This window comes from Cyprinus carpio, chromosome A3 (assembly GCF_018340385.1).
Source record: "Cyprinus carpio isolate SPL01 chromosome A3, ASM1834038v1, whole genome shotgun sequence".
Lineage (NCBI taxonomy): Eukaryota > Metazoa > Chordata > Actinopteri > Cypriniformes > Cyprinidae > Cyprinus > Cyprinus carpio.
Window position 1 is genome coordinate 19,764,762 of NC_056574.1, and position 27,072 is coordinate 19,791,833.

General features: G+C 35.8%; 1 protein-coding gene across 18 annotated transcripts in view; it reads left to right on the forward strand.

The window, feature by feature from the left end:
• Positions 1 to 27,072, forward strand: part of LOC109062925 (SRC kinase signaling inhibitor 1-like) — a 125,288-nt gene that overhangs the window by 75,663 nt on the left and 22,553 nt on the right. For 12 of the 18 annotated variants that reach the window (XM_042721991.1, XM_042721979.1, XM_042722105.1 and 9 more), the window contains 7 exons: positions 8,967 to 8,993; positions 15,929 to 16,124; positions 18,440 to 18,732; positions 21,217 to 22,028; positions 23,425 to 23,517; positions 24,833 to 24,960; positions 25,550 to 25,570. In XM_042721991.1, coding sequence (XP_042577925.1) covers positions 8,967 to 8,993; positions 15,929 to 16,124; positions 18,440 to 18,732; positions 21,217 to 22,028; positions 23,425 to 23,517; positions 24,833 to 24,960; positions 25,550 to 25,570 — 1,570 coding nt within the window. The remainder of the gene's footprint in view (positions 1 to 8,966; positions 8,994 to 15,928; positions 16,125 to 18,439; positions 18,733 to 21,216; positions 22,029 to 23,424; positions 23,518 to 24,832; positions 24,961 to 25,549; positions 25,571 to 27,072) is intronic. The other 6 variants (XM_042722022.1, XM_042721986.1, XM_042722031.1 and 3 more) reach the window with 6 other exon arrangements.

The window sequence follows — 27,072 nt, forward strand, 5'->3', positions numbered from 1 at the left end:
ATCCATAAGACGCTGAAGTGGCCCCTCAATTATGATCCAATATGATGGCGTCAGTAGCTGTGTTATTTCAGTTATTTATCAAAAGCTATGCCAAAGAGAGAAATTTAGGGTTGTCACATTGAAATGATTTAGGAGACTTTTCATTGCTGTGAATTTTTCACTTCCTTTGTGGTTTGGCCGGAGCCCACAACACAAATTGAAATGGCCATGAAGGTGTGTGTGTGTGTGTGTGTGTGTGTGTGTGTGTGTGTGTGTGTGTGTCTTTCTAACTTAGCTATACTTTCAGACAAATTTGCTGAGATATGTTGCTGTGAGTTTGAATTTTGGGGAATGTTGTTAAAAGCATATGTGGTTCATAAATAAATAAATAAATATATAAATATTATTTTATATATTTACTTTTTTGTTTAATTTTATGTACAGTATTTACTTTTTTGTAAATTGTGTTAGTACTTTTTAGAGAAATTTATGAGCATCATTTAATTGTGTGTGTATATATACAGGTCCTTCTCAAAAAATTTATATATATATAATAGGTATATAATATATATATATAATAATATATATATACAGGTCCTTCTCAAAAAATATTGTTGTGAAAAAGTTCATTATTTTTCCATAATGTAATGATAAAAATTAAACTTTCATATATTTTAGATTCATTGCACACCAACTGAAATATTTCAGGTCTTTTATTGTTTTAAATCTGATGATTTTGGCATACAGCTCATGAAAACCCAAAATTCCTATCTCAAAAAATTAGCATATCATGAAAAGGTTCTCTAAACGAGCTATTAACCTAATCATCTGAATCAACTAATTAACTCTAAACACCTGCAAAAGATTCCTGAGGCTTTTAAAGACTCCCAGCCTGGTTCATTACTCAAAACCGCAATCATGGGTAAGAGGTTAACCCAGAAGGCCATCATTGACACCCTCAAGCGAGAGGGTAAGACACAGAAAGAAATTTCTGAACGAATAGGCTGTTCCCAGAGTGCTGTATCAAGGCACCTCAGTGGGAAGTCTGTGGGAAGGAAAAAGTGTGGCAAAAAAACGCTGCACAACGAGAAGAGGTGACCGGACCCTGAGGAAGATTGTGGAGAAGGACCGATTCCAGACCTTGGGGGACCTGCGGAAGCAGTGGACTGAGTCTGGAGTAGAAACATCCAGAGCCACCGTGCACAGGCGTGTGCTTTGTGAACCAGAAACAGCGGCAGAAGCGCCTGACCTGGGCCATGCTTCCATCTGCTGAAAAGCTTTGCTCAGTGGTCCAAAGTACTTTTTTCGGATGAAAGCAAATTTTGCATGTCATTCGGAAATCAAGGTGCCAGAGTCTGGAGGAAGACTGGGGAGAAGGAAATGCCAAAATGCCTGAAGTCCAGTGTCAAGTACCCACAGTCAGTGATGGTCTGGGGTGCCATGTCAGCTGCTGGTGTTGGTCCACTGTGTTTTATCAAGGGCAGGGTCAATGCAGCTAGCTATCAGGAGATTTTGGAGCACTTCATGCTTCCATCTGCTGAAAAGCTTTATGTTCACAGTGCCAAAACCACTGGTAAATGGTTTACTGACCATGGTATTACTGTGCTCAATTGGCCTGCCAACTCTCCTGACCTGAACCCCATAGAGAATCTGTGGGATATTGTGAAGAGAAAGTTGAGAGACGCAAGACCCAACACTCTGGATGAGCTTAAGGCCGCTATCGAAGCATCCTGGGCCTCCATAACACCTCAGCAGTGCCACAGGCTGATTGCCTCCATGCCACGCCGCATTGAAGCAGTCATTTCTGCAAAAGGATTCCCGACCAAGTATTGAGTGCATAACTAAACATAATTTTTTGAAGGTTGACTTTTTTTGTATTAAAAACACTTTTCTTTTATTGGTCGGATGAAATATGCTAATTTTTTGAGATAGGAATTTTGGGTTTTCATGAGCTATATGCCAAAATCATCAGTATTAAAACAATAAAAGACCTGAAATATTTCAGTTGGTGTGCAATGAATCTAAAATATATGAAAGTTTAATTTTTATCATTACATTATGGAAAATAATGAACTTTTTCACAATATGCTTTTTTTTATAACTTTTTTTATTTTATTTTAATATATATATATATATATATATATATATTATATATATATATATATATATTATTGTACATTATATATAGAGTACAGGTCAAAAGTTTGGAAACATTACTATTTTTAATGTTTTTTTGAAAGAAGTCTCTTCTGCTCATCAAGCCTGCATTTATTTGATCAAAAATACAAAAAAAAAAGTAATATTGTTGAAATATTATTACAACTTAAAATAATAGTTTTCTATTTGAATATACTTTAAAAAAAATAATTTATTCCTGTGATGCAAAGCTGAATTTTCAGCATCATTACTCCAGCCTTCAGTGTCACATGTAACATCCAGTCTATCACATGATCATTTAGAAATCATTCTAATATTCTGCTGTCTAATATATTTGATGAATAAAAGGTTAAAAAGAACTGCATTTATTCAAAATAAAAAAAATTCTAATAATATATATTCTAATAATATATTTTCTTTACTATCACTTTTTATCAATTTAACACATCCTTGCTGAATAAAAGTATTGATTTTATTTAAAAAAAAAAGAAAGAAAAAAAAATTACTGACCCCAAATTACTGACCAGAAGTGTATATTGTTATTACAAAACATAGCTTCTTTTTTTTTTTTTACTTTTTATTCATCAAAGTATCCTAAAAAAGTATCACATGTTCTGAAAAAATATTAAGCAGCAGAACTGTTTCCAACTTTGATAATGAATCATCATATTAGAATGATTTCTAAAGGATCATGTGATAATGATCCTAAAAATTCAGCTTTGCATCACAGAAATAAATGATAATTTAAAGTATAATACATTTAAAAAACAATTATTTTAAATTGTAATAATATATCACAATATTAATTTTTTTTCTGTATTTTTGATCAAATAAATGCAGGCTTGATGAGCAGAAGAAACTTCTTTCAAAAACATTAAAAATAGTAATGTTTCCAAACTTTTGACCTGTACTGTATATATTTTTTTCCCAAATATGGCATTATTAACTATAAAAATATAAATTATTAAATTGATATAATTGATATAATTCAAAAATTATAAAGTTGAATGTTTTAATTTACTGTGGATGCAATTCTTGAGAGAAAGTTTCAAAAAAAAAATTTCAGAGTTGTTTTTATTTTTTTTATTTTTTTGCTCCCACTTTATATTGTGTCGATAATACCTGTGTACTTACAAAGTAACTACATGTGTACGTAGTATGTAACCACAGTGTAAGTACACATTAGTACATAGTATCTACAGGTGTAATATTTCTGTTACTACACACATGTAACAACCCTTTGAATGGTTAGTGTAAGTACAAAAGTGTAACAGGACTAGGGTTGGGAAACCGAGAACCAGTTCTTATTCAGAACTGGTTCTTTTTATAGAAAAGAACCAGAACCGTGAGCAATTTCTAAGTTTCGATTCCGAAAACGGTTCTGATGCGACACGTGACCAAGCGCTGTGAGCAGCCTTGCGCCGGTGTTCTGACAATTCGGCGTTTCCCGTAAAGGATGTCACAAACCAAATAACAGAAACGCCTCCCTGCTTCTTTAATTACTGAGCACATTGTTTCCAATGACACGCACTCCACAGACGCGCTGCGTCGTGTGTTTAACTGCCGAATACATTGTTTCCCACGACTGTACGCGCACTTGCGCCTTTGATAACTGAGCACTGTACATGTACCGGCAGCGCGCAGCACCTGCCGCCACTAAATTACATTATATTTGTCCTATAATGTCATTAATATACATACTGATGTCAACTTGGACCACTAAATAAATAGACTGCTATTGTTATGTAAGTATGAGGGTTAGATTATTTAGTGAACAGGTCATTTCAAGAGTGATAAACAAAGTGATAGAAAATATTTATTTTCATGCATTTTAAATGTTTAAAAATGTGGGAACCACGCATTGCATCACACCATCTCCTGACTGCATTATTATTTGTAAAATAGGGGCTTTATGGAGCATGTGTATACTTGGTTATAAGTATAACAGTTTATATTTCATTAATTTACATTTACATTTACATTTACATTTAGTCATTTAGCAGACGCTTTTATCCAAAGCGACTTACAAATGAGGACAATGGAAGCAATCAAAACAACAAAAGAGCAATGATATATAAGTGCTATAACAAGTCTCAGTTAGCCTAAACACAGTATACGTAGCAAGGGCTTTTAAATAATATAATAAATAAAAAGAAAACAGATAGAATAGAAAAAGAATAGAGCAAGCTAGTGTTAGAGTTCTTTTTTTTATAATTGTATAATAAATGAAAAGAAAATAGATAGAATACAAAAAGATTAAAAAGGTAGTTAATTATTTTTTTTTTTAAATAGAATTAGAATAGTGAGTGAAAAAGTTAGAGGGTCAAATAAAGATGGAAGAGATGTGTTAATTTAGGGAAATAAACAAGTGTCTTAGCCCTCAAGGGACTATTTGGCCAACCAGCTTATTCCTGCTTGAAAAGCTAAATGTTATTGATAGTGTAAAAAACATCAACTTTGAAACACATGCTGACTGATGGACTAGCATTACTCAACATTACTTAATACCTTCCAGCAACACCACATTCAATGAAGGTAAAATAGTAAAAAAAACAAAAAACAAACAACAACAACAACTACATAATAATAGTTCATTTAAATGGAGCCGGAATCAGAATCGGAAAATTTGTTTACTGTAATATATGTTGAATTTTGACATTGCCAACCTTTAAATTAAGTGTACAGTAAGTAATAAACAGTATTAAGCATTGAGTAGTTGAGTATTGTGCATTTTTCCATACCACTATTTTTTTAATAGTTTAATGATTTTAATGGAACCGGAATTGGAACCAGAACCGTTAGGTGGAACCGGAACCTGAAAATTTCTAATGATTCCCAACCCTAAACAGGACATATATAACTACATTTTGTAACAACAATATGTATAAGTGTAATTGAAACCTTTGATCCAGGGGGTGGAGATGGGTAGGTATAGGGGTGAAAATGGGATTCAGGGGGTGGAGATGGGTAGGTTTAGGGATATGTAAAGTGGGAGGAGTTGAATCTCGAGTTGGAGCACCACTGTAATGCCAGTGTACCTACATGGTAACTCCTCAGGAACTGTCCACTTAAAGTGTAACATTCTGGACACCAACCACAATTTATATGTAAAGCCTAACTTACTGGACGCTGTTGTGTAACATCAGAGTAATTACATGATAAATCTAATATAAAGTGTAACATTTTCTTTACCAAAAAGTGTTGTTAGTCCTGTTACACATGTGCACTTTCATTACCAAAAAGTGTTGTTACCAATGTCCTGTTACACATTTGTACTTACACATACTGTACCATTCAGTGGGTTGTTACATACGTGTAGTTACACAAACCTTACAGCTGTAGATACTATGCACCAATGTGAACTTACACTGTGGTTACATACTACGTACACATCTAGTTACTATGTAAGTCGACAGATATTAAGGAAACTTAATATAAAGTAGGACCTTTTTTGGCAGCGGCTATTTGCACTAAGTGTAAATAGCTATAAAGGCTATTTACACTAAGTGCAGATAGCAATAGATGCTATTTACACTAAGTGTAAAGAGTAATTATATGCTATTTACACTAAGTGAAAATAGCATATTATCAAAGCAACACAACACATTTAAAAAATGTACAAATACCTATAGATTCTATTTACACTATATTAAAATAGCAGGATTTTCTGCTATTTATAGCTACTATTTATTGCAAATAGTGGCAGTTATCTGCACCTTAGTATTGTTGTACATAATAAAACAGCATGCAATAACTTATTGAATGTAAATTTTCATTTTAATTCAAATTATTAAATGGATGCCACCTTGGGACAATAAAGCCCTCCCTACACCTACCTTAACCCTACCTGTTACTTTATTTTCAACTTTTTGTTTATTTCCTTAATTTTTATTGAAAATAAATGCTTTTCTGATGTGATTTGAAATTTGAAAAGGGAGAAAAAGGTGGATTATAACCTGGGACGATCACCTTAAAATGAGCACAACACACTTTTTACCATCTGCGCCACCAGATCTGATGACTAACAAGTGTCTTTTGTAATGTTGACTAGCCAAATCACATGTAGGTGGGCAGAGTTAGTGTAAATAGCCTCTGCCAACAAGGCAGGCTATTTGCACTTAGTGTAAATAGACACTCGTTTTTTTTGTTTGCATTGCATTGCATGCTGATAGGTGTCAATTTAAAATCCACTTTTCTATTGGCCAATGAATCCTGAAAATGAAATTACTTAATGCACCTTTAATTTACATTTACATTTTAGGTGAAAGTTTGAGTGTGTGTGTTGAATATAAGGGATGTATAGACTGGCTACACTGTCATTCCTTTCATGCTTCAGACGATCATGTCCCACATAATATGAGAATGCTTTGGTTTGAAAATTCCGCTGGGAGACATTTAATATTGCATCCTTGAGCAGGCACTTCAATCTCAAAGCTGTTCCAAAGTACGGTTTATCCCCCTGGATTGACCATCAACTGCACACAAGGCTTGGCTTTAGGCAGAAGTTCAGTACCAGTAAACACCTCCTGGGAACAAAGCAATGGGTCCATCTGCTGCTCAGTAGTACCTGACATCAGGTAACCCAGAATCAATTCCTGCAGGCAAGGCCCTTCCCCCTATATCTGACCCATTTCTGTCTGGAGGGGCAGAATCAATCATTAAAACAGCCAACATTCAGAAACCAGTTACACCTGCTTTGAACGAGAATAAACACAGGATCTGAGAAGGGTTGGCCAGTTATTTTCCCAGATATCAGCAACACAGGAACACTGACCAACACTTAAATATAGATTTTATATGATATAGGTATATGAGGTATTTTCTTTTTGGAGAGACCCTGGTGCAATGTGTGTATGCTGATGTCTAAATTTCAACTTTGGGGTGTTTGTGTGTATTCAATATAAATAAAGCACTACTGCGAACTCGTGCTGCATATATTTTTCATAGTGCTACTCGCTGTAGGGCATTGCCAGGATGAGCGGCACAAAGTTGAATGTAGGTGATTGAATACAGAGAATATTGTTTTAGAATAGAAATATAATGCTGAAGTACTGCTGTATGAGTGCTGAGCTATTATACACCATTGACATCAACATCCTATTTCAAGGGAGTTCAGCAACATTTTTGGCCTTGTGCAGAAGGAAATATTTAGTTGACGTTTTTTTTTGCTATAATATGTTTTCCTCTCTAAATGTATGTTTGTACACGCACACACTTTTAATCAGCTGCCTATGTAGTCTAGACTTGGCCATGAAATATTCAAAGGTCTTGATCGATCAGGGTTGGGTTCACCAAGTTTTATTCAAGGAATATATGGGAACTCAGGGCACTTTAGGCCCTGTGGCTTTAATGAACTGAATAAAGAAAATAAACCACTTCTATACAGTGGACATACATTCATGACAGAAGAATTATTTTAAAAAATATAATTTCCACCACAGTGTCATTTCCATCACATTTCAAATCATTCTATAGTGGATATGACAGTGATTTAAATTTCTCTCTCTCTCTCTCTCTCTCTCTCTCTCTCTCTTTAAATAAAATTGCAACAAAAGAGTTACAGCTACAGAGAAAGTAAAGAAAGTTACCAAGAAACAGACAACAATATCAGAATCTGGTTTTAACTGGCTATGTCTTTGACTTTCTGTAAAAGTGAAATTCACAGATGATATGGGAGATAGAGGTGAGAGCGCTTCAGACAGCTGTCCAATTTCAGTATGATTGATAGATCTGAGCAGCAGGCCAAGCATAGACACAGAGGGGATCTGTTTAATTAATATTTTTTTTTCTCATTTGCTGCAATCTTGTCAGTTAGTCAGTCAGGCAGGGCAGCTGATGGATGGATGAGAGAAAGCCTCAAAATACCTTCATGCAGACTCATTTAGAGGGCCAACCCATTCAGAACAGCTCCACATGATGACCAGACTAGAGGAATTATGTGCCACTGTGTCACCATGTGCTTTAATGGTATCCTTACTCTGCAAATTTGCTGTATATGATGCAGCATATGTGGTGTAAAAAGTCTATTGTGGTGTAAATAGTCTATAAAAAGTTTATTGCTGCTTATTCACTACCAACAGTTTTCGGCTCAGTACATTTTTTAATGGTTTGTAATTTAAATTGACCAAAAGTGAGAGTAAAAACATTTATAATATATATAAGATATTTCTTTCAAAGTAATGCTGTTTTTGAACTTTCGCCAAAGTATTCTGGGAAAAAAATGCAGCTCAGGTCAGCTCAGCTTTGCCATCACAGGAGTAAATTCAAAGCAGTAAATTACATTTTAACATAATGAAATTCATATTTAAGTAATATTTCACAATATTACTGTTTTACTGCATTTTTGATTAAATAAATGGAGCCTTGATGAGCACAAGTGATGATTTTCATAACATTTATAAATAGTTTGGCCCTTAATTTTGAACGAGAGTGTTAGTGGTACAGTATAAATGCATATTGCAGTAATGTTCGTGTTTTAATATGACTTGTGAATATAGAAACATGAAGTTATAATTAGAGAATAAATAATGAAGCAGTAATTAGAGCAGCTTTGCCTTGCTTGTGTAAAGATTCCTTACGTTATGCAATATATTAGTTACTTTGCTTACAATTGGTTATAATAAAGAGTGAATGTATGTCCAAAATTCTGACAAATATCCTCACTGAGAAGTGTTATCTCTCTTTCTGTCTCTATTCATATTTTCCTTCACATTCTTATATCACAAAAGATGTCAAATGGTTGCAGAGGGTGACTGTGTATGAGGTGTTACCACACACAGAGATAAATGTCTAACGCTCTCTCTCTCTCTCTTTTCTCTCTCTTCCCATAGCAACAGCCAAACTACTGGAGCTTTAAGGTCAGTGCTTTGATAACTTCTATGTGTGTCAAAAACTTGTTCTTTTGATACCTGTTTGTGTTCTTATGTTATATGTACGTGTTATGTATTGATGTCGATTGTAGGCCCACTCTGAATACGCACCAATTTTTATACAACTCACATCCCAAAAATCAACAAAGAAATGCAGCAGATTCTGTCTGGGCTGAGTAGCATGTACACAATTGTAGCCAAAATTGAGATAAATCTGACAAAAAACCCTTTGTTGGCTCACATGGACATCCCTAAGTTTTTAAAATGATGAGTCTGTAGAAATTACAATGAGCATCATATGAAACAGTTGAAGTCTATGGTGTTGAATAGGTTTGTATCATGTGTCAGGTCACAGGTGTGTTAAAGTTATTGATTTGTGAGCCATGCAGGTCTGATGCTGATTTGTTATGATCTGCTTCACCAGTTTTTATCTTCTAAATCTCATCTCTTGTTCTTTCTTTCTCTTTTCCTCACTTCCATTTTCTTACACACCTGCCCATATAATCCATAAAAGTCTTACAGCTTAAGTCAACTTAATAGAACAGAACACAAAACTGAGTCTCTATAGATGTTTTTAAAAACTAAACTTCTTTTAAGTTGTCACAGCATCTTAAAAACCTAGGGAATAATACTAAAAAAATAAAATAATGGGAAAGCCACAACAGTGAGTATGCTGATAGGATGCTGGTTCAGAGACTTTATAGCCCTACAGTACATATAGTATTCCATCAAATCCCTCATTATTGAACCTGTACTATATTGTGAATGATATTTATTCTATCAGGGATAAAATGTCTATTATATATATTAGAGATGTTGGAGGGTGTGTATAATTGTACAAGGACACAGGAAATGGCCTCAGGCTGTGAAAAACAGTGCCATTAGTGTGAGACTCAGTAATCGGATCCTCCTGATTCTGTTCATCCATGTTCACTCTCAAACTTATTTACTCAAGTTCCACTCCTCCTGTCAATGGACACACACTCATTTTCTATGTCTAACATTAATGTCATGTTTGTTTGTTTTTTTATTTGACTATCCAGATAATAAATATCATGCAGGCAGCATGTCGAAGAGTACATGTCAACATTGATTTGAGACTAATGAGATCTTGCTGTGATTTTCTTCCAGAGTCTGTCGGTGTTGGGCATCTCAGTTGAGCTTTTTTAATCATCATATTATTTGTTTCACTCTAGACTTTCTAGACTAAGCGACTCCTTCTGACCTGACCCTTAAAATCCCTCGTTACACATTTACCTTAAACTCTGTTGTTTATCCAATACTTAATCCTTACACTCTCTTGTCTGATGTTTGCATGTTCTTGTCACGGTAAGATGAATTGTCAGATGCTTTCAGAACATTTTTTCCTTTAGGTGCAATTCTGAACCCCCACCAGATGCCTGTTAAAAGCAAACATCTCCCCTGGCTGGTTACGCCACATAAAATTAGCATCTCTGCAAATGACTGTGAGAGTTGTGATTTGTTGGTTCTCTCATTCTCGCTGCCTTGTTCTTTGCTTTGATAACTTCTTCGTATCTAGAGTTAAAATGTGTTTTGATGTCCAAGTGCTGGTTCATTAGCACTTTTCTGTTGTTCCCTTCTTTAGCATATGTATTAAATTGTTAGAGCTAGCCATATGCTAACAGTAAAGAGAGGGCGCAGAGCTTTGGAAGTGTTGGGGAGTTGCTAAGTTCAAGTAGTGCTGCCACGAAGACATTCAGTAACTTGTGTTCCAGTTTTTCTGGCTTTCAAGTAACTTCTTTTCAGGTAGCTATTGAAAGTCTGATTCAGTAGTTAAACGTTTTGTGAGGATGCATAAATGATTTACTCAATTCTAAATTCATAATTTTTTCATCACTGAAATGTTTTTTTTGTGTGTGTGTGTGAAATATTTCGCTAAATTTTGCAGCTTACCACAGTGATTTTTTAATAATTAGAGTGTTTTGTTTGTTTTATTAGTTGTTATTTTTTTGCTGTAAATCTGTGTCTACCAGTTGTTGTGTTTGCGTCAGGGTAAATATTTCTCAAATGCAACTTAGGCTGATTGGGAAAACGTGGCTGGGGTGACATTTCTGTCAAGTGCACTTCTTGCACATTTTGCAACACTTTTAAAATGAAATGTCCAGTTCAGTTTCATCCAGAACAAATATGGTTGAATGTGTCAACATTTTATTAAGTTGGTTTTTGTAGAAATCAGCAGATTTTAAAATGAAATGTAAAGTGAATGGAGCTAAAGGGTTAATGCTCTGTCACCTTTGAAAATAGCTTAACCTAAACCCTACCCTAAACTTAAAGTGTTAACAAAAACAAACATGACGTAAAAAACATATTTGATGAAGCAACCATGTTATGTTTTGCTTCTACAAGCCTTTTTGATCTTTTATCATTACTCATCCTGAGCTCTCCCCATCAAAAGTGCAGTGCATCTGAGCAAGTTTACTATATCTGCTTCTGTGATGCAAACAGCAAAATGTTAGTTTACAAATCATGCACTTTGATAAGTGTTCTGAGATCATAACATGTATTATGCAAGAACAATAAGTTTTTATTAACTGATAATCTGCCCTGTAATCATATTTTGTGTGAAAAGTTTTTGGTGATTTACTGCCACTAGTGGCATTTTCAGCTGGAAACTGCAGTGAATGGAATAGTATAGGTATGTGTTTGAAGTTCTGAAAAAATGTGGGTGTAGAGGCACATTTCTCCAATGAGCCGTGGTTGGATAAATATAGTTTTAACTGTCAGATTTTTTTGTAATCTGTGAAATAAGAAATTATAATATTGTTTATTTATGTAGTTTCAATATAATTAGGTATTTTCCAAAGAGTAACTTAAGTGCTGTAACCTGTCAAACTACGATTTAAAGTAGCTTCTCCAAAAACATCAACAAATTCACCCCGTCGAGTGAGCTTCAAGGTATCCTAAAAATCATGTGCCACAAAAACAAAGACATACACTGGACACATGTCCCACTGCCTGGATATCCAGTTTAGCATTAATTTATGTTTTTGTTAAACTGTGTCACCTGTTATCTCTTGTTTTGGGAGACAGCTTACAGCTTGTCCTCTAGCAGACAGTAAAGGTGTCCATTTTCCTCCTCCTCTTCTCGTCTCTTCCTCTTATCATTTCAGTCTTCATCATCGCTATTAGTCCCCAGCGATAAGCACAGAGAATGCCGCCATTTTATGACCACATACCAGCTTACCATTTCCCTGCATTCTCTGCCTCTCCCAGCATTGGACAGAATAGGCCACAATCTACTGCAATTTGCTGGAGCAATTTCTGCTGTGCCTTCAGCCTGTCTCTAACAATAGCATGAGAGAGAGAGAGAAAGATTATTCTCAAGAGCAATTATTTTCTTTCATTTTCTCTCTCTCCATTTCATTTCTTTTGCTTCTCTCTCTGTCTCTTTGTAATAGCTAATAATGTTATTCTAATAAAATTGTGCACATTATATCTTATATTACACTATGTCTTCCATCAAGTTATCTGAAATAGACACACTTCTCTCATGCGTAAAGAAAGAAAAATATGCTCCTCTCTTTTTATTTAATTCTCACACACACAAAAGAGGTTTATGTGATATCTTAATCATCATTCATAGATTGCAATGAAATTAAATGAGAAGGTATAGAGACTTTTGCTTACATGTTCATACTTGTCAGATTTTAGTATTTTTCTTCGATTTTTCTCATATAAAAAGATATTAGTTGTCTTGCATGTTAGAAGACTTTCAAAATAGTCCTCAATAATGTATCAAACTGTGCTCAGCTTTAAATAATCAGAGATGTTGATCAGAGATCAGCTATTAATTACTGATCTGTATATAAATATATTTTCTCTGAACAGCTAAACAATGTTGTTTACTTTATTCCAAAAACATATGCACACTGTAACAAAATAAATCCATAAAATAACAGAAATGCATTTATTTTTTAAAGCTCATTACATGGGAAATTATCCATTCATTTTATGAACATTTACACTAACTCTAAAATACAACGCAATGCAATGTAAAATTCAAAATACCTGCAAAACACCTATAAAAAATATATATGTAAAATTCCTTCAAATTAATGCAGAACATTGTGCCTTTTTTAGATGACAGTGAAGAACTCGTTCATTTCATTGTTATTAATTTCAATATTGCATGGTATTTGCATCCAAGTTTGTTTGTTCACTATGTGGTACTCACTATATAGTGAATGAGCGAATAACTATTTTATTCTTAGATTTGTACTACCTTATGTTGCATTTAATATTACTGCTTCTTTTGTTGTAGTAGATTTCTCAGCTACATCTGTATTTACCATAATCGTATGCCATTCACACTACAGTCCTGTCAGATGCTGTTACCTTCATTTCATTTTCTAGTCAGATGTATTTTGGCATGAAGTTGTCCTCCTTCCTGCTGTTGGAACAGAACTGAAGTGCGTGTGTGTTTGTGCGATGAAGGTGGAGATTTATTGCACAGAATCCTACAGGGATCCCTGATTCTGTTTAATTCAGAAAATACAGACACTTTAGGAAGGTAATATGACACACATGCTGACACATCTGTTGATGCAAATACAAATTTGAAAGGAAACTGAGAGCTGGTGTGTTTATTGCATTTGACAAAAAGCTATTTGAAAGCACATTAGTTCTTGAGAGAGAAGAAGATCTTGATTAGATGGATGGTCTTAAGGGTGTTTTCACTCCAAATTTGTTTGAAGCATTGATTAACAGTGTGCTGTGTTTTCTCCAGTTTGGATCATGTTTGAAACCACACCGAAACAACTGAGAGTTTGCCATTTGTTGGCCAATAGTCAGAATTAACCATTACCATTACCAAGGTATTTGCAAGTTCTTGCAACCATGTGGGGGGACACATGGTTATATGTGATTTGGCACTGCAAGGACATTCAGCTATCCTTCCTGTCTTCCTGTAGCACTGTCTTAGGCTTGTCTTAATCGTACATTATAGGCATTTTTGTAACTGTGAACTTAATTGCCTACTGCCTGTAAACTGTAAGATGCATGCGCAAAAATGTTTATAGCTCATTGAAAAGTATGAAAATATTGTTTAAACCCTTTACAATAAAGATCTGTAAAGCTTATTTGGATGTTACAAAATTTTCCTTCAAATACAGTTTCCTGAAAAGGGACGTTTCTTTTTTGCTGAGCTTGTGTAGCATTTAGTTTAGCACAGCATACATGAAAGCTATGGCAAATGTAGCAGTGTGTGTCTCTGTGTGGATAAACAAGCTCTTATTTTGTTGATGCACTGTATGTATGTGCGTTTGTGTATGTGTAGCACCCTGACCACTCTATGTTGTGGATAAATGACCCCATTATAGTTACACTGGGGGGTCATCTATCAGCTCAACTTGGCCCCTTTGTGCTCAGACACTGTTTGCAAGGGGACAGACACTACACTGCTTCTGTGCCTCAGCACTTGTGTGTGTGTGTGTGTGTGTGTGTGTGTGTCTGAGCTTTTACCTTGCGTGTAAATAACACACACTGCTTTTATAAGTTTTATTTTTATAAATGTATATTAGCTTATTTGTTTTATTCATTTTTTTGTGAAATCATTTTCTTAATTTGTAAAACATTTTGTCTAAATTTTGTTAATATTAGTTTTATTATTATTATTACTTTTTTAAGTATAAACTTCTCCAAATGTTGTTACATTTATTGTTAAAACAAAAAAGAATAATTGGCAAGAAGTTTACACAGTTTATAACTGAAATACAAGTTTACAATTTTTTTTACTTTTTACACAAAATATGATTACAGGGCAGATTATCAGTTAATAAAGACTTATTTTTCTTGTATAATACATGTTATGATCTCAGAACACTTACCTTTGAACCTTACGTCTGGGGTCGTCCGTTAAAAAACAAACAAACAAACAGAAAGAACGTGAAACTTTTTTTTTTTTTCAATCAAAACGCACTAATTGGATCCAAACTGAAAGTACAGACTTTTACAGAACAAACCAAAAAATGTTAATTACATTATGAAGGATCATGTGACTGCCTGGAGACTGGACTAATGACTGCTGAATTCAGCTTTGCCATATATTACAATAAAAACAGTTATTTTAAATAATAATAATATTTCACAATATTACCATTTTATTGTATTTTTGATCAAATAAATGCAGCCTTGTTGAGCATAAATGATTTCTTTCAAAAACATTAAAAGACCCCAAACTTTTGCACTGTATTTTATATTCTCTGAAAATAATTTATAATAATATTTATTACACAAATGTGCATTTCAGGTAAATTTGTCTAGTTATAAATATATTCAGCATTAAAAAAGAGGCAAAAATACTGATTTAGAATATTGTTTTGGCAGTAGAGAGGAGAATTGATTTGATGTTTGATGTCCTGCTCTGCAAACCAGCTCGCCAGTCTTTGCCCATTGCATTCTGGGAGCTCATTACAGGTGCCTCTGAGCTTGTGAAACACAACAGGATGTGGTTGTGTGAATCCTCTTCATTAAATACTACAAAACAACCAGAGCAATGACAGAGAAACATCTGACAAGAAATCCACAGATGTGCATTTCACCGTTACTGTATATGTTATAGTGAGGCAGACTGGTTTGTTCTGCATAATTGTTAGCATCTCGGTCTGTTTGTAGAGACACAGCTATAGAGACTTGTTTGTCTTGTGAGTGATTTTCCTATCAGTATGTTGCTGTTTTTCCCATCATTACACAAACAGAGATTTAGGTACTTTTTATCTGCCTTTCTTTCTCACCCTGAGCTGGAGCAGTGATGTTGGGTATAAACTTGCAAGGTTTAGTTGCAATTTCCTCTGGTTGGAGGAATTTGCTCTTGGTTTCTCCTTGTGAGTAAGTAATGTCTGCCATTCACAAAACTCCACCTCCACATTCATAAAACCCTCCCTCACACTCCATATGTCATTTATAGCCGTAGTCCACGTCACTCCCAGTCCACTCAGTCAGGTTTGGCAGACCAGGCGTCTAAACTGTCCTTCGCATCTGCTGAGTCTCTGGAGACCATGTCGGAGGCCGACATGCCGCTGGGCTTCAACCGCATGAACCGTTTCCGTCAGAGCCTCCCACTCTCTCGCTCTGCAAGCCAGAATAAACTACGCTCTCCAGGTAACATATACACACAGGCTTCATCTGAGTATCAGTAAATGACTCTCTTTACCTGACACTCAAAAGACTAATACGCTTATGCCCACATAAACACAAGAATAAGTTAGTAACTTTACTAGAGCTAGCATTCAAGATCACATGATCACAGCTCCAGTGGTTATGCAGATTTGATTCATACCTATACTACGGTTTTTATTTTTGAAAACAAATGAATACTTTTATTCAGCAAAGATGCGTATGCGTATAAATTGATCAAAAGTGACAGTAAAAACATTATTAACATTATAACAGCACAACTGTTTTCAACATTAATAATAAGAAATGTTTCTTGAGCAGCTAATCTGCATATTAGAATGATTTCTGAAGATCAGGTGACGCTGAAGACTGGAGTAATGATGCTGAAAATTCAGCTTTGCATCACAGAAATAAATAAAATATATTAAAATGCAAAACAGTTTGTAACTGTAAATAACTGTTAAATTATAATTTGTACCAGTATTTCACAATAATCCTTTTGTACTGTATTTTTGATCAAATAAATGCAGCCTTGGTGAGATCCCAAACTTTTGAATGGTAGTGTACATGATTTTCCGCATACTTCCCTTCTGTCAAGACATATAATGGCCTATAAACCCCATAAATAATAGAAATTGAAACAACTTCACTAGTGCCTCTTATTCATCCAATCAACTTTCTGTAACTTTCAAATGAAATGATTGTTTATGAAACTCTTCTGAACTGTTACTGTATAACCAATTTAAATTTAACAGCAGTGCCTCGAAGAGAAACATTTTCAAAACCATTTCAGGGTGGAATTCAAAATCAAAATGCTTTGCTAAAATGTAAGCATCAGCCCAAAGGCTATGCCGAAAATCACTTGGATGTTTGATAGACAATTAAATATTCATCATGATAAACATTTCCTTATAAATAACTCAAAGTACAAAAATAGTTCAAGCTGCAATGATTAAACATCATCAAATTAACCTCTGGAAATATCTGTGCTATATTTTAATAGTAATGTGACAAGGTGCTACTATTTTCACTATTTTTCTTGTCACACTGTATTGTGCTTGCAGCTTTACAGTTTAGTGAGATGACACAATAATTGAACACATTGTCCTGTTTTTCATATGCAGTGATGGAAAGTCTGATTCATTCTGTTAAATCACTTTGTTTGAATGGTATAAATGAATCAATGGGGGGAAATTTGTTTAAAAATTATTTGTCCTTTACTCATGTGCCCCACAGTTCTGGTTTGCTTTTGGCAGAAGATGACATTTCGCTGTCCTGAAATTAGATACTGTGAAATGTTTTCTACTTGTTGATAGTTAATAGCAGTGTTTTAATTACAGCAGAACAATGCATTCAGATGAACTGACCTTCAACTGTTTGTTTTTTAGCTTTGGTTTCCATGGTGCGAAGTATCTTTTAGTGGTGATACAGTGTTGTTGAACTTTTATAGCTGAGTGCATGTTAGCAGCAAGCACACAATTTTTGCTGAAAGTGATTCGGTTGGAGCTGTTCCCCACAGAGAGATTATTGTCCCATCAGCAGGAAGTTTAGGATCACCTGCTGCCCCGTTAGGTGAAGTGCACCGAGATAAACTGACAAAAACTGATGACAAAAAGTCTACAGGAGGAGTTCAGCAGCCCTGAACAAGAGACTTGCTGTAGCTGATATCCCTCTAAAATCCGTCTGTCACTCTCTCTCACAGCATTTTACAACATTCACAAAATATTTAGGCCTAAATGTATGATTTCTGTAATTTAATTGCAGATCAAATTTACATCCATTTTAACATAGACTAATAAACCTAATGCGATGTCACACTTTATATAAATAAATAAAACTCAATAATGGCACAGTTTAGCATCAGCAATTTTCATCTATTTAATTTAGTTTAAATCATTTTTCCTTCAAAATGCATTCATTCAGATTGCTTAGAATCAGCATTAATTTAATTCAGAATTAATTCGGTTAAAACGTATGAACATATACATACCCAAGATGTATGATCCTGAAACTAACTTTATTTATTGATGATGAATATATAAAGCATTTTTTGTGTGTATTTAAAACATATTCAGTTCATTAGTAATATTACAGAAATCTTAGCTGTTTCATTTATGTATGACTGATAAATATGCATCACATTAAGTTTGTTAGCTTATAATAAAACAAATGGATGGAAATTTTATATATCATTCAAATACATAAATCTTACATTTAGGAGTGTATGCTTCACCACTCTCATCTTCATCATGGTGGTCTTGCTGACTTTCTTCTTTACTTCTGTCCTTCTCTCTCCTCAGGTGTCCTTTTCCTGCAGTTTGGAGATGAGACCAGACGTGTTCATATCACTCACGAGCTCAACAGTTTGGAGACCTTGCACGCACTCATCGTGCACATGTTCCCTCAAAAGCTGACAGCAGGAATGCTAAAGTCTCCGAACACGGCCATCTTGATCAAAGACGAAGCGAGGAACGTTTTCTACGAGCTGGAGGACGTGAGGGACATACAGGACCGCAGTATCATAAAAATCTATCGCAAAGAGCCCATCTATGCCTCCTATCCTGCGGCACATCTGGCCAACGGAGACCTCAGGGTGAGATATGCCAACTGCATTCAATGATTCATCTTCCATTGTCTCAGCATGGGCTTATGGGTAAAAGAAGACACCAAGCGTGATCCATATTTAAAGAATGTTTTCTTTTCCAAGTCAAAACAAGAAATCGCGAGGTTAAGGATGTAGATCCCAGTATGTGGTAAGATGAAAGGCATACCTAACCTTCAAATCGATGTCACAGTCCTTTTTGTGTGTTAAATGTTTTAAAGGCAAGTACCCGTTGTTTGATCCACTGAGCGACGTCTTTCAGATTTGTATGTTCTTGAACTCAGAGGTTTTTGAATTCTGCACAGTTTTTGGGATAACTCTTGGGAGTTCGTTTTACTTTGTGAGCTTGCTGTGCTACCACGGGAGTGTAATGTGGGTTGACTTTGAAATGCGATCATGTTGCGTCACGATCAAATGTTCGTTTTAACTTCTCTGGTGTGAGACGTCTTTAGCAATTCATACCCCTCTGCTATTAGACACGAGTCTCTCAGCTAACATTAGCCATGAGTCTGTTAATGTATGCAAATGCTTCTATTTATTGTCTGTTTGTGTGAGGTGTATATATGTACACTGACGTCTGAGTGTGTGTGTTTTTTTTTGTTTTTTAGAATGTTGGCAGGGTTAGGAAAGTAGAATGGGTTTTCACTCATTTAGACTTAAATAAGTGTAATTAATTACTGACTGGTTGCTTGAATGTTAACTTAAAGTACTTATTTACAACTTAAATAAAGCATCTGTCCTATTTTCAGGACCAGTAATTATTTACACACTAAAAGAGTCACTTAATTCAGGGGATTCCAAACTTTATGATGCCAAGAACTAAGATAAAATATGATGACTTCCTGTGCAGGACTGTTTGATAAAATATGAAGGTGGTGATACTTATTTATTATTTATTTGTTTATAATGACCCCTTCTGTGTGATAAAACATTAGGCAACATGTTTCTAAAATTAAATGTTATATATATATATATATATATATATATATATATATATATATATATATATGTATAGTTGGAACTCTACAGCCCTTCGCTCTGTGTGTGTGTGTGTGTGAGAGAGAGAGAGAGAGAGAGAGAGAGAGAGAGAATATATATAAAGCCCATTTCACTGTCATCAGCAGAACTCTGGACAGAACGTGTCAACTTCTCCCTGGAGTGTGTACTTGCATTCACGTCAGTGTGTCCAAGTCCGCAGGCTAACAAGCTATATCCCTGTAATGCTTCAGTAAGTTCCTCTACTCTCAGAGTAGAGTACAGAAATGTTAGACAAAGAGGGGAAAAGAAACAAAAAAAAAAACAAAGAAAAGATGGATGAGTGCCTTAAGATAAAACAAAACAAGCTGTGGAATAAATGCAAGTAAAGTGACAAGCAGATAAAAAAATGTATAAAATGATATGCAGGATGTAGCAAGGAGAGGTGAGAATGAAAGATACTGAGACGCAACAGGGCAGAAAAAAGGATCTGTTAGATGAGTGTGGGTTTCCTGGTGTTTGTGAATGGAGAGTTTAAAAGCTCTTCCTTCTCCTCATTGTAGCTTAGTAAAGTATATGCGCTCCCTCAGAAGCGCTGGTGAAATCTGAATACAGTGTCATGTAATCCAGTGTTATGCCAGTAGCTTTAGCTAGGCTGGTTGAAAGGAGTGAATAGGGTGAATGGAGCCTCCCCGGAGTTGAATTACAGACCGATGAAAAGAAAGAATGAGAGAGAAGGAGAGAATGGGGGCAATGAGTCTAGATCTCCGCTCTTGGTTTCGTGCTAAACCTCAGAGGACTACTCTTGCTTTGAGATATTTGATTTGTCATCAACACATTTTCCCTTTTGAATGATTTCGGCAAATATCCACTTCTCCTTAACACTCTTAACTATGAATGTAAGCGAATTATTCTATTGAACTGGTGGCTTTTCAGTTTTTGAAAGAAGCTGGTTTGTACTTTTTACAGTAGATTTCTGTAGGACTTTAAATATTCTATCAGACATAAAATTATATTGTACCATCTGAATGTAAATGAATAAAAATGAATGTGGAATTATTCTACTTTTATGAATAAAAAAACAAACACTTTTAGAAAAATTTAGATTTGTTGAAGAGGATATGTAATATGTGAATCTTGTCAAGCATGAAAAACAAAAAATTCTAAATGTTAAATGAGAGTAGAACTTACCCATTTATGAACTTGGCTCCTCTGAAAACACAGACAATGTCGCTTCCTCTTCATTATGTCATTTAAATTGACAGTTCACTATTATTTTGAGGTAAATAAGTGTTGTGATGGAAATCAAATTGATTTATTATTATATCAATTTTATATTATTATTTATGTATGAGTCATATATTTAAAAATATTGGTGAATGGTAAGTTTATAATTAATAATCAAATGGTACTCCCTTCATGGAAAGACATCCCTTAATCATTTCTATGTTTCATGTATGTTTCTAGTGATGCTAATTTCTTTTCTCCGTCTTTTTTTAGAGAGAGATGGTTTATTCATCCCGGGACTCCTCACCTACCCGTCGCCTCAACACTCTCCCTTCCTCCTCTGGCTCGACCTCCTCCGGTTCTCCTTCCCGATCCCGTCTCTCCTACAGTGGAGGTCGGCCCCCCTCTTTTGCTGGTCCGGGTCACCCTCACTCACAGGGTCCCCAACATCCGTCCCACTCCCACCACCCTTCGCCCTCTCACGGACAAACTCAAGGCCTAAACTCCTCCTCCTCAGCCATCCTGGAGCGGCGTGATGTCAAACCCGATGAGGAGATGTCTGGTAAAAGCATGGTCCTCCTGAAGAATGAAGGTCTTTATGCTGATCCGTACAGCTTGATGCATGAGGGTCGGCTTAGTATCGCTTCTACTCAGTCCCTGGCCACCATCGCCGACCCCTTCGGCTTCCCAGTGTCAGGAGGTCTGTACCGCAGAGGTTCGGTGCGGTCTCTCAGTACATACTCAGCTGCAGCACTGCAAAGCGACCTGGAGGACAGTCTGTATAAGCCTGGAGGTTCTCTATACTCCGATACCTACAGCAGCTCCACACTCGGCATGGGCTTTCGTCTGCCACCCTCCTCCCCACAGAAAATTCCTGACGTGCAGCTGCGTGACAGGGAATCATTCACTGGGTCCCCCAGCCGAGGGTCACCTGTGAGAACCACCTTCCGCAAAGACTCTGCTTCCTCTTCCGTGTTTGTGGAGAGTCCGAAGTCCAGACCCAGCTCCAGTTCTGAACCCCTAGGAGATGGGAGTAAGGGGCCTGGATTTGGGTCGTCATTGTCTGGGCCAGAGACGGACACACGGTGAGCACTAGCAAAAGTACATGTACATGTATGTGAGGTTATGAATGCACTTTTCCATTGACTAACACACATTTTCATTGACAAGAACTGTACGTCATTCTATAACACTCTGAACACAAATTAATAAATAGCATTTATTATTATGCAAATGCCAGAAAGGAATCTTTATTAAGCACAATACTGTTGAATAGTTTGGTGCTGGTAAGAGAAATATTTTCTTATGCTTTCCAAGGCTGCATTTATTCGATCAAAAATAGTCAAATTTGTAATATTGTAAAATATTATTTAAATTTAATATAGCTGTTTTCTTTTTCAATTAAAAAAACAACAATAAAAAAGAGGAACCAATATCATAGAGAAGATCCTTGCAGACCCTCATGATTGGGTCAACATCAGTATGTCTTATAAAATATAAGGTTTTTATTTAGGAAATTTTGTTTCCAACATTGAAACCAGAGTACATTTATAAGAGCTTGGCACAAGATTTAAGCTAACAAGGCTAACAAGCTATATCCCTGTAATGCTTCAGTAAGTTCCACTACTCTCAGAGTAGGGAACAGAAATATTAGACGAAGAGGGGAAAAGAAACAAAAAAAATATAAAGAAAAGATGGATGAGTGCCTTAAGATAAAACAAAACAAGCTGTGGAATTAATGCAAGTAAAGTGACAAGCAGATATAAAATGTATAAAATGATATGCAGGATGTAGCAAGGAGAGGTGAGAATGAAGAGAATGAAAGATACTGAGACGCAACAGGGCAGAAAAAAGGATCTGTTAGATGAGTGTGGGTTTCCTGGTGTTTGTGAATGGAGAGTTGGCACAAGATTTAAACAACCTTTTTAATATCTTGTTTGCTTTATCTTATTTATTTATTTATCTTATTTATTTTTGGCATTGTTTTTTCATTGGGAAGTTCTGGGATGATGTGGCACATTTTCTAAAGATGCTTGATTGACTGAACATCTAAACAGTTTTTACTCTGTGCTAATCTACCACTACTCACTAGAAGACGAAATCCGCACCCGGGCACTGGCACTAGACCAGAGGTGTCAAATCCCGCTCTTGGAGGTCCACTCTCCTGCAGAGTTTAGCTCCAACCCCATTTAAGCACACCTGAACTAAAGTAATCAAGGTCTTAAAGATTACTAGAATCTTCCAGGTGGGACGAGTTGGAGCTAATCTCTTCAGGACGTTGGCTCTCCAGGAGCAGGATTGGACATCACTGCCTTAGGGGAAATGTTGCTGTCTTTGAACAGATATAACTGTCAATAATGGAACATCTACTACTGTAACTAGACTTCAGGAAGTAGTACTTAGGAGAAAGTTTAAGTGAAAACTCATGTAAAATAAATGTTAAAAAGTGTACACTTATACGTTTTCTGTCTGTCTCGTTAGCAGGGATCGTATGGAGGCAATGGAGAAGCAGATAGCCAGTCTGACTGGGCTGGTTCAGAGCGTCCTAACCCGAGCACCAGACAGCGACAGCACGTAAGACATGACAACATCCACAGAGCCATCTATGATCCATTTTCATGGAACCAGTGCAAGTCAGATGCTAACACAGTCTATGCCAAAACTAAAATACCAGTTTACACAATGCATTCAACCATTTCACACATGCTCAGTGTTTTTATCATGGTACCATTTTGCTATCATGCGGTAATATCTTGTGTTCTCTTTTTTGGTATATAGACATTGGCTTTTCTTATGTTTCATAAGCTTGCAAAAATGTCTTAAGCTGACTATAAAGTGCTTGTATTGAAACTGTGTGTGCTGGTGGTCTTCTTTGTCCTGTGATGGCCATGGGTCTCTTTGTACCCGATGCTTTGATGTTGCTGGACATTTATTATCATTCATATCAGATGTGACAAGTCATTCACATCAACTATTTTATGAAAGAAAATGAACAATATTTAGAATCTAACCTCAAAAAGAAAGTGTCGAGTAGAGATTATAGGATTATTGTATAAAGAGTAAGTACGGTGTTTAATTCAGATTAGGCAGAGTTAGGATAGAAATGCCTGATGCAAATCCTGTTGTTGTTGTCGTTTAAGATAATCACAGTGGAAATCTGTTCAGAAGGATTTTGTTTAAAATCTTATTGAACCGAAATTTGTGCTCATAATTGACACTGGTGTGAATAGGCCTAAAAGATATTTTTAAGTGGGAGTTCTTTGCTGAACTTTAGACATTATTAAAGCCAGTGACCTGTGATTAACAATAATGTTTAAATTGTTTATATTTGGTTAATATTTATCCGGTAATATATATATATATATATATATATATATATATATATATATATATATATATATATATATATATATATATATATATATATATAGTTAGCTCAGTATGAAGAATAGTAGCATATTGGGTTTTATATCTCAGTTCTAATACACTACCGTTCAAAATTTTGAGCTTGGTAAAAGTGTTTAATGTGTTAGAAAGAAGTCTCTTATGAGAGCATTTACTGTATTTGAATAAAAGTATTAATTTCTTTAAAAAAAACTAAATCTTACTGACCCAAATTTTTGAACAGTAGTGTGCATTGTTAAACATGATCGTTTTATAGGTTAAATAAAGCTGTGTTAAGGAATTGTAATGTGTGGAAATAGTGAAAGTCACAATAACAGTAGCATAGATAACAGTAGCTTTCAAGATAGATAGTGTAGCCCTTTATTAGCCACAGAGGAGGCTAGTGTAGTCTTGCTGTAGTGCAGTGCGTATTAGTGTAGTGTAGTGTTAGTGTAGTAATAGGTGCTGTAGTTCCGTGTTAGTATCATGGCTGTATGATCCTCAGATGCGGCCTGCTGCGTCTCTGCATGATGGCGGGCTGCCCTCCGGACCAGGGGGCGGACTTTTCACGGCCCTTCCCTTTCTCTTCCAGCGAGAAGACCGAATCCACCAGCGACGGCTCCGCCACAGGAAGTGAGTCCAGCTACTTCTTTATGGTTGTCCAGAGCAGTTGTGAGGCAGGCTGTAAAACTAATGTCTGATATGTCTAATATCATGTTCTTAGTAGATCAGACTGGCCCAAGTTTAAAAATTCCTGATCTCAAACAGGTGTTAGACATATTAAAACAACCAGACATGAATGCACTTGAATGAAGGACCCTACTTTGTTTTCACGTCTTTGTTCTTCTTTGTCAGAATAACCTTGATGTTTTCACGGATATTGCTCAGTACTCCTTTTTTTTTTTTGTTAGTTTTCGATTTTGTTCCTTCTCAAATCTATAAAGAGTGTCCTCAGAGAGTATCCTCATCAGTGCTCAAGCCTTCAAAGGCTGCAGCCAGAGATTTGATTTGCTAGATTTGTCTTTGAAGGTTCTCCACGGTTAAGAGAGGTGAATCTAAGTCAACTTGCACCTCAGTAAAGGGTCATCGAGAGAGTTTTTTCATGTGTCCTAGTCTCCCCTTTTGAATCTGTTCCATGACAAGTCCAATTCAGCACTGTTTCTTTACTTCATTATGGTTATTTAGTTACCTGCAAGCTGAACGCTTCTAATGTATGTTACAGCTGGCCGGCTGAAGAAGAAAGGTAGCCTTGTCTCTGCTCTCTCATATTTACTGTGGATTGATGTGTCTTTCCTGGTGTAGTGGGCGTGTTTGTTTCTATATATACGAAAATGTCATCCTTCTGTTTATTTAATGGGATAGTTCACCCAAAAAATGTCAATTCTGTCATCATTTACTCTTTCTTCTGTTGAGCACACAGTAAGCTATTTTGAAGGATGTTGGTAATTAAACATTTGACAGTAGCCATTGATTTCCATAGTATGGAAAAAATACCAAGGAAGTCAATGGCATCAACTGTTTGATTATCCACATTCTTCAAAATACCTTCTGTTGTGTTCAACAGAAGGAAGAAACTCTTACAAGTTTGAAACAACTTGAAGGTGACTAAATGATGACAGAATTTTCATTTTTTGAGTGAACTATCCCTTTGATGCCTGCTCCCGCTGTAGTTTTCCACAGTATCTCTCTTCTATGGCCTGCCTGCACTAGATATTTCTCTCCCTCAGTCTGTTTTCACTCCTAAACTTGACACATTCATACACTGAAAATGAAGTGTGGGGAGGATGTGTTTTGTTTTTCACATTTCCTGAATCTTGGGGAAAATGTACCCTTTTGTTAAAAACAACTGACTGGAGAGTGCTGGTATCTCTGTATTCCTCACTAACAGCATGTTCCTGAATGGGTTCTGGAGGTGACAACATTCTTTGTGTGTGTGCTGGTTTAGTGTATCTCTGTCTGAACACAATGAAGGATGGGTGTATAGCAAAAGTGCTTGATCGGGTTTCTGGAGATCTTCCTTCCTGCAGAGTTTAGCCTCAATCCTAATCATCTGGATCATCAATCCAGATAGTCAGGGTAATGGGGTTCACTTGATTGAAATTACAGCCAGGTGTGTTAGAACATGGCTAGAAATACTGTTCAAATCCTCCTGGGAAGTTTCTCCTAACAATTTTGGAAATCACAGTTATGACATTATAAAGTGATTTGGCTCAGAATAAAATAGATTTGTGAACATGAATGTCATATTATTAAACAGTGTTATCCATAAAAATATTAAGCAACACAAAAAAAAATGTTTCTTGAGCAGCAAATCAGCACATTAAAATGATTTCTGAAGGATCATGTGACACTGAAGACTGGAGTAATGACTGCTGAACATTCAGCTTTGCCATCACAGGAATAAATGACATTTTAAAAATGGTAAATATTGTGATAATATGTCACAATATTACTGTTTTGCTGTATTTTTGATCAATAAATGTGGCCTTGGTGATAAGACTAATATAAAAGGCTTCTTTCAAAAACATAAAAAAATCTCACCATGCGCAAACTTTTGAATGTGCACCTCTGCAGTACATGAGAGTGAATGATTGTGTTTTGAGTTTGCATATCCACTGATACAACAGACAAAAAAGAGCTTTTGATGTTGATCCATTTTGGAAATTGTGTTTTCAACCTGAATTTGTGATATATCGTAATAGCAATTGCCTAACTGGGCTGATAGAGCTTCCCAGGTGGTCTTGA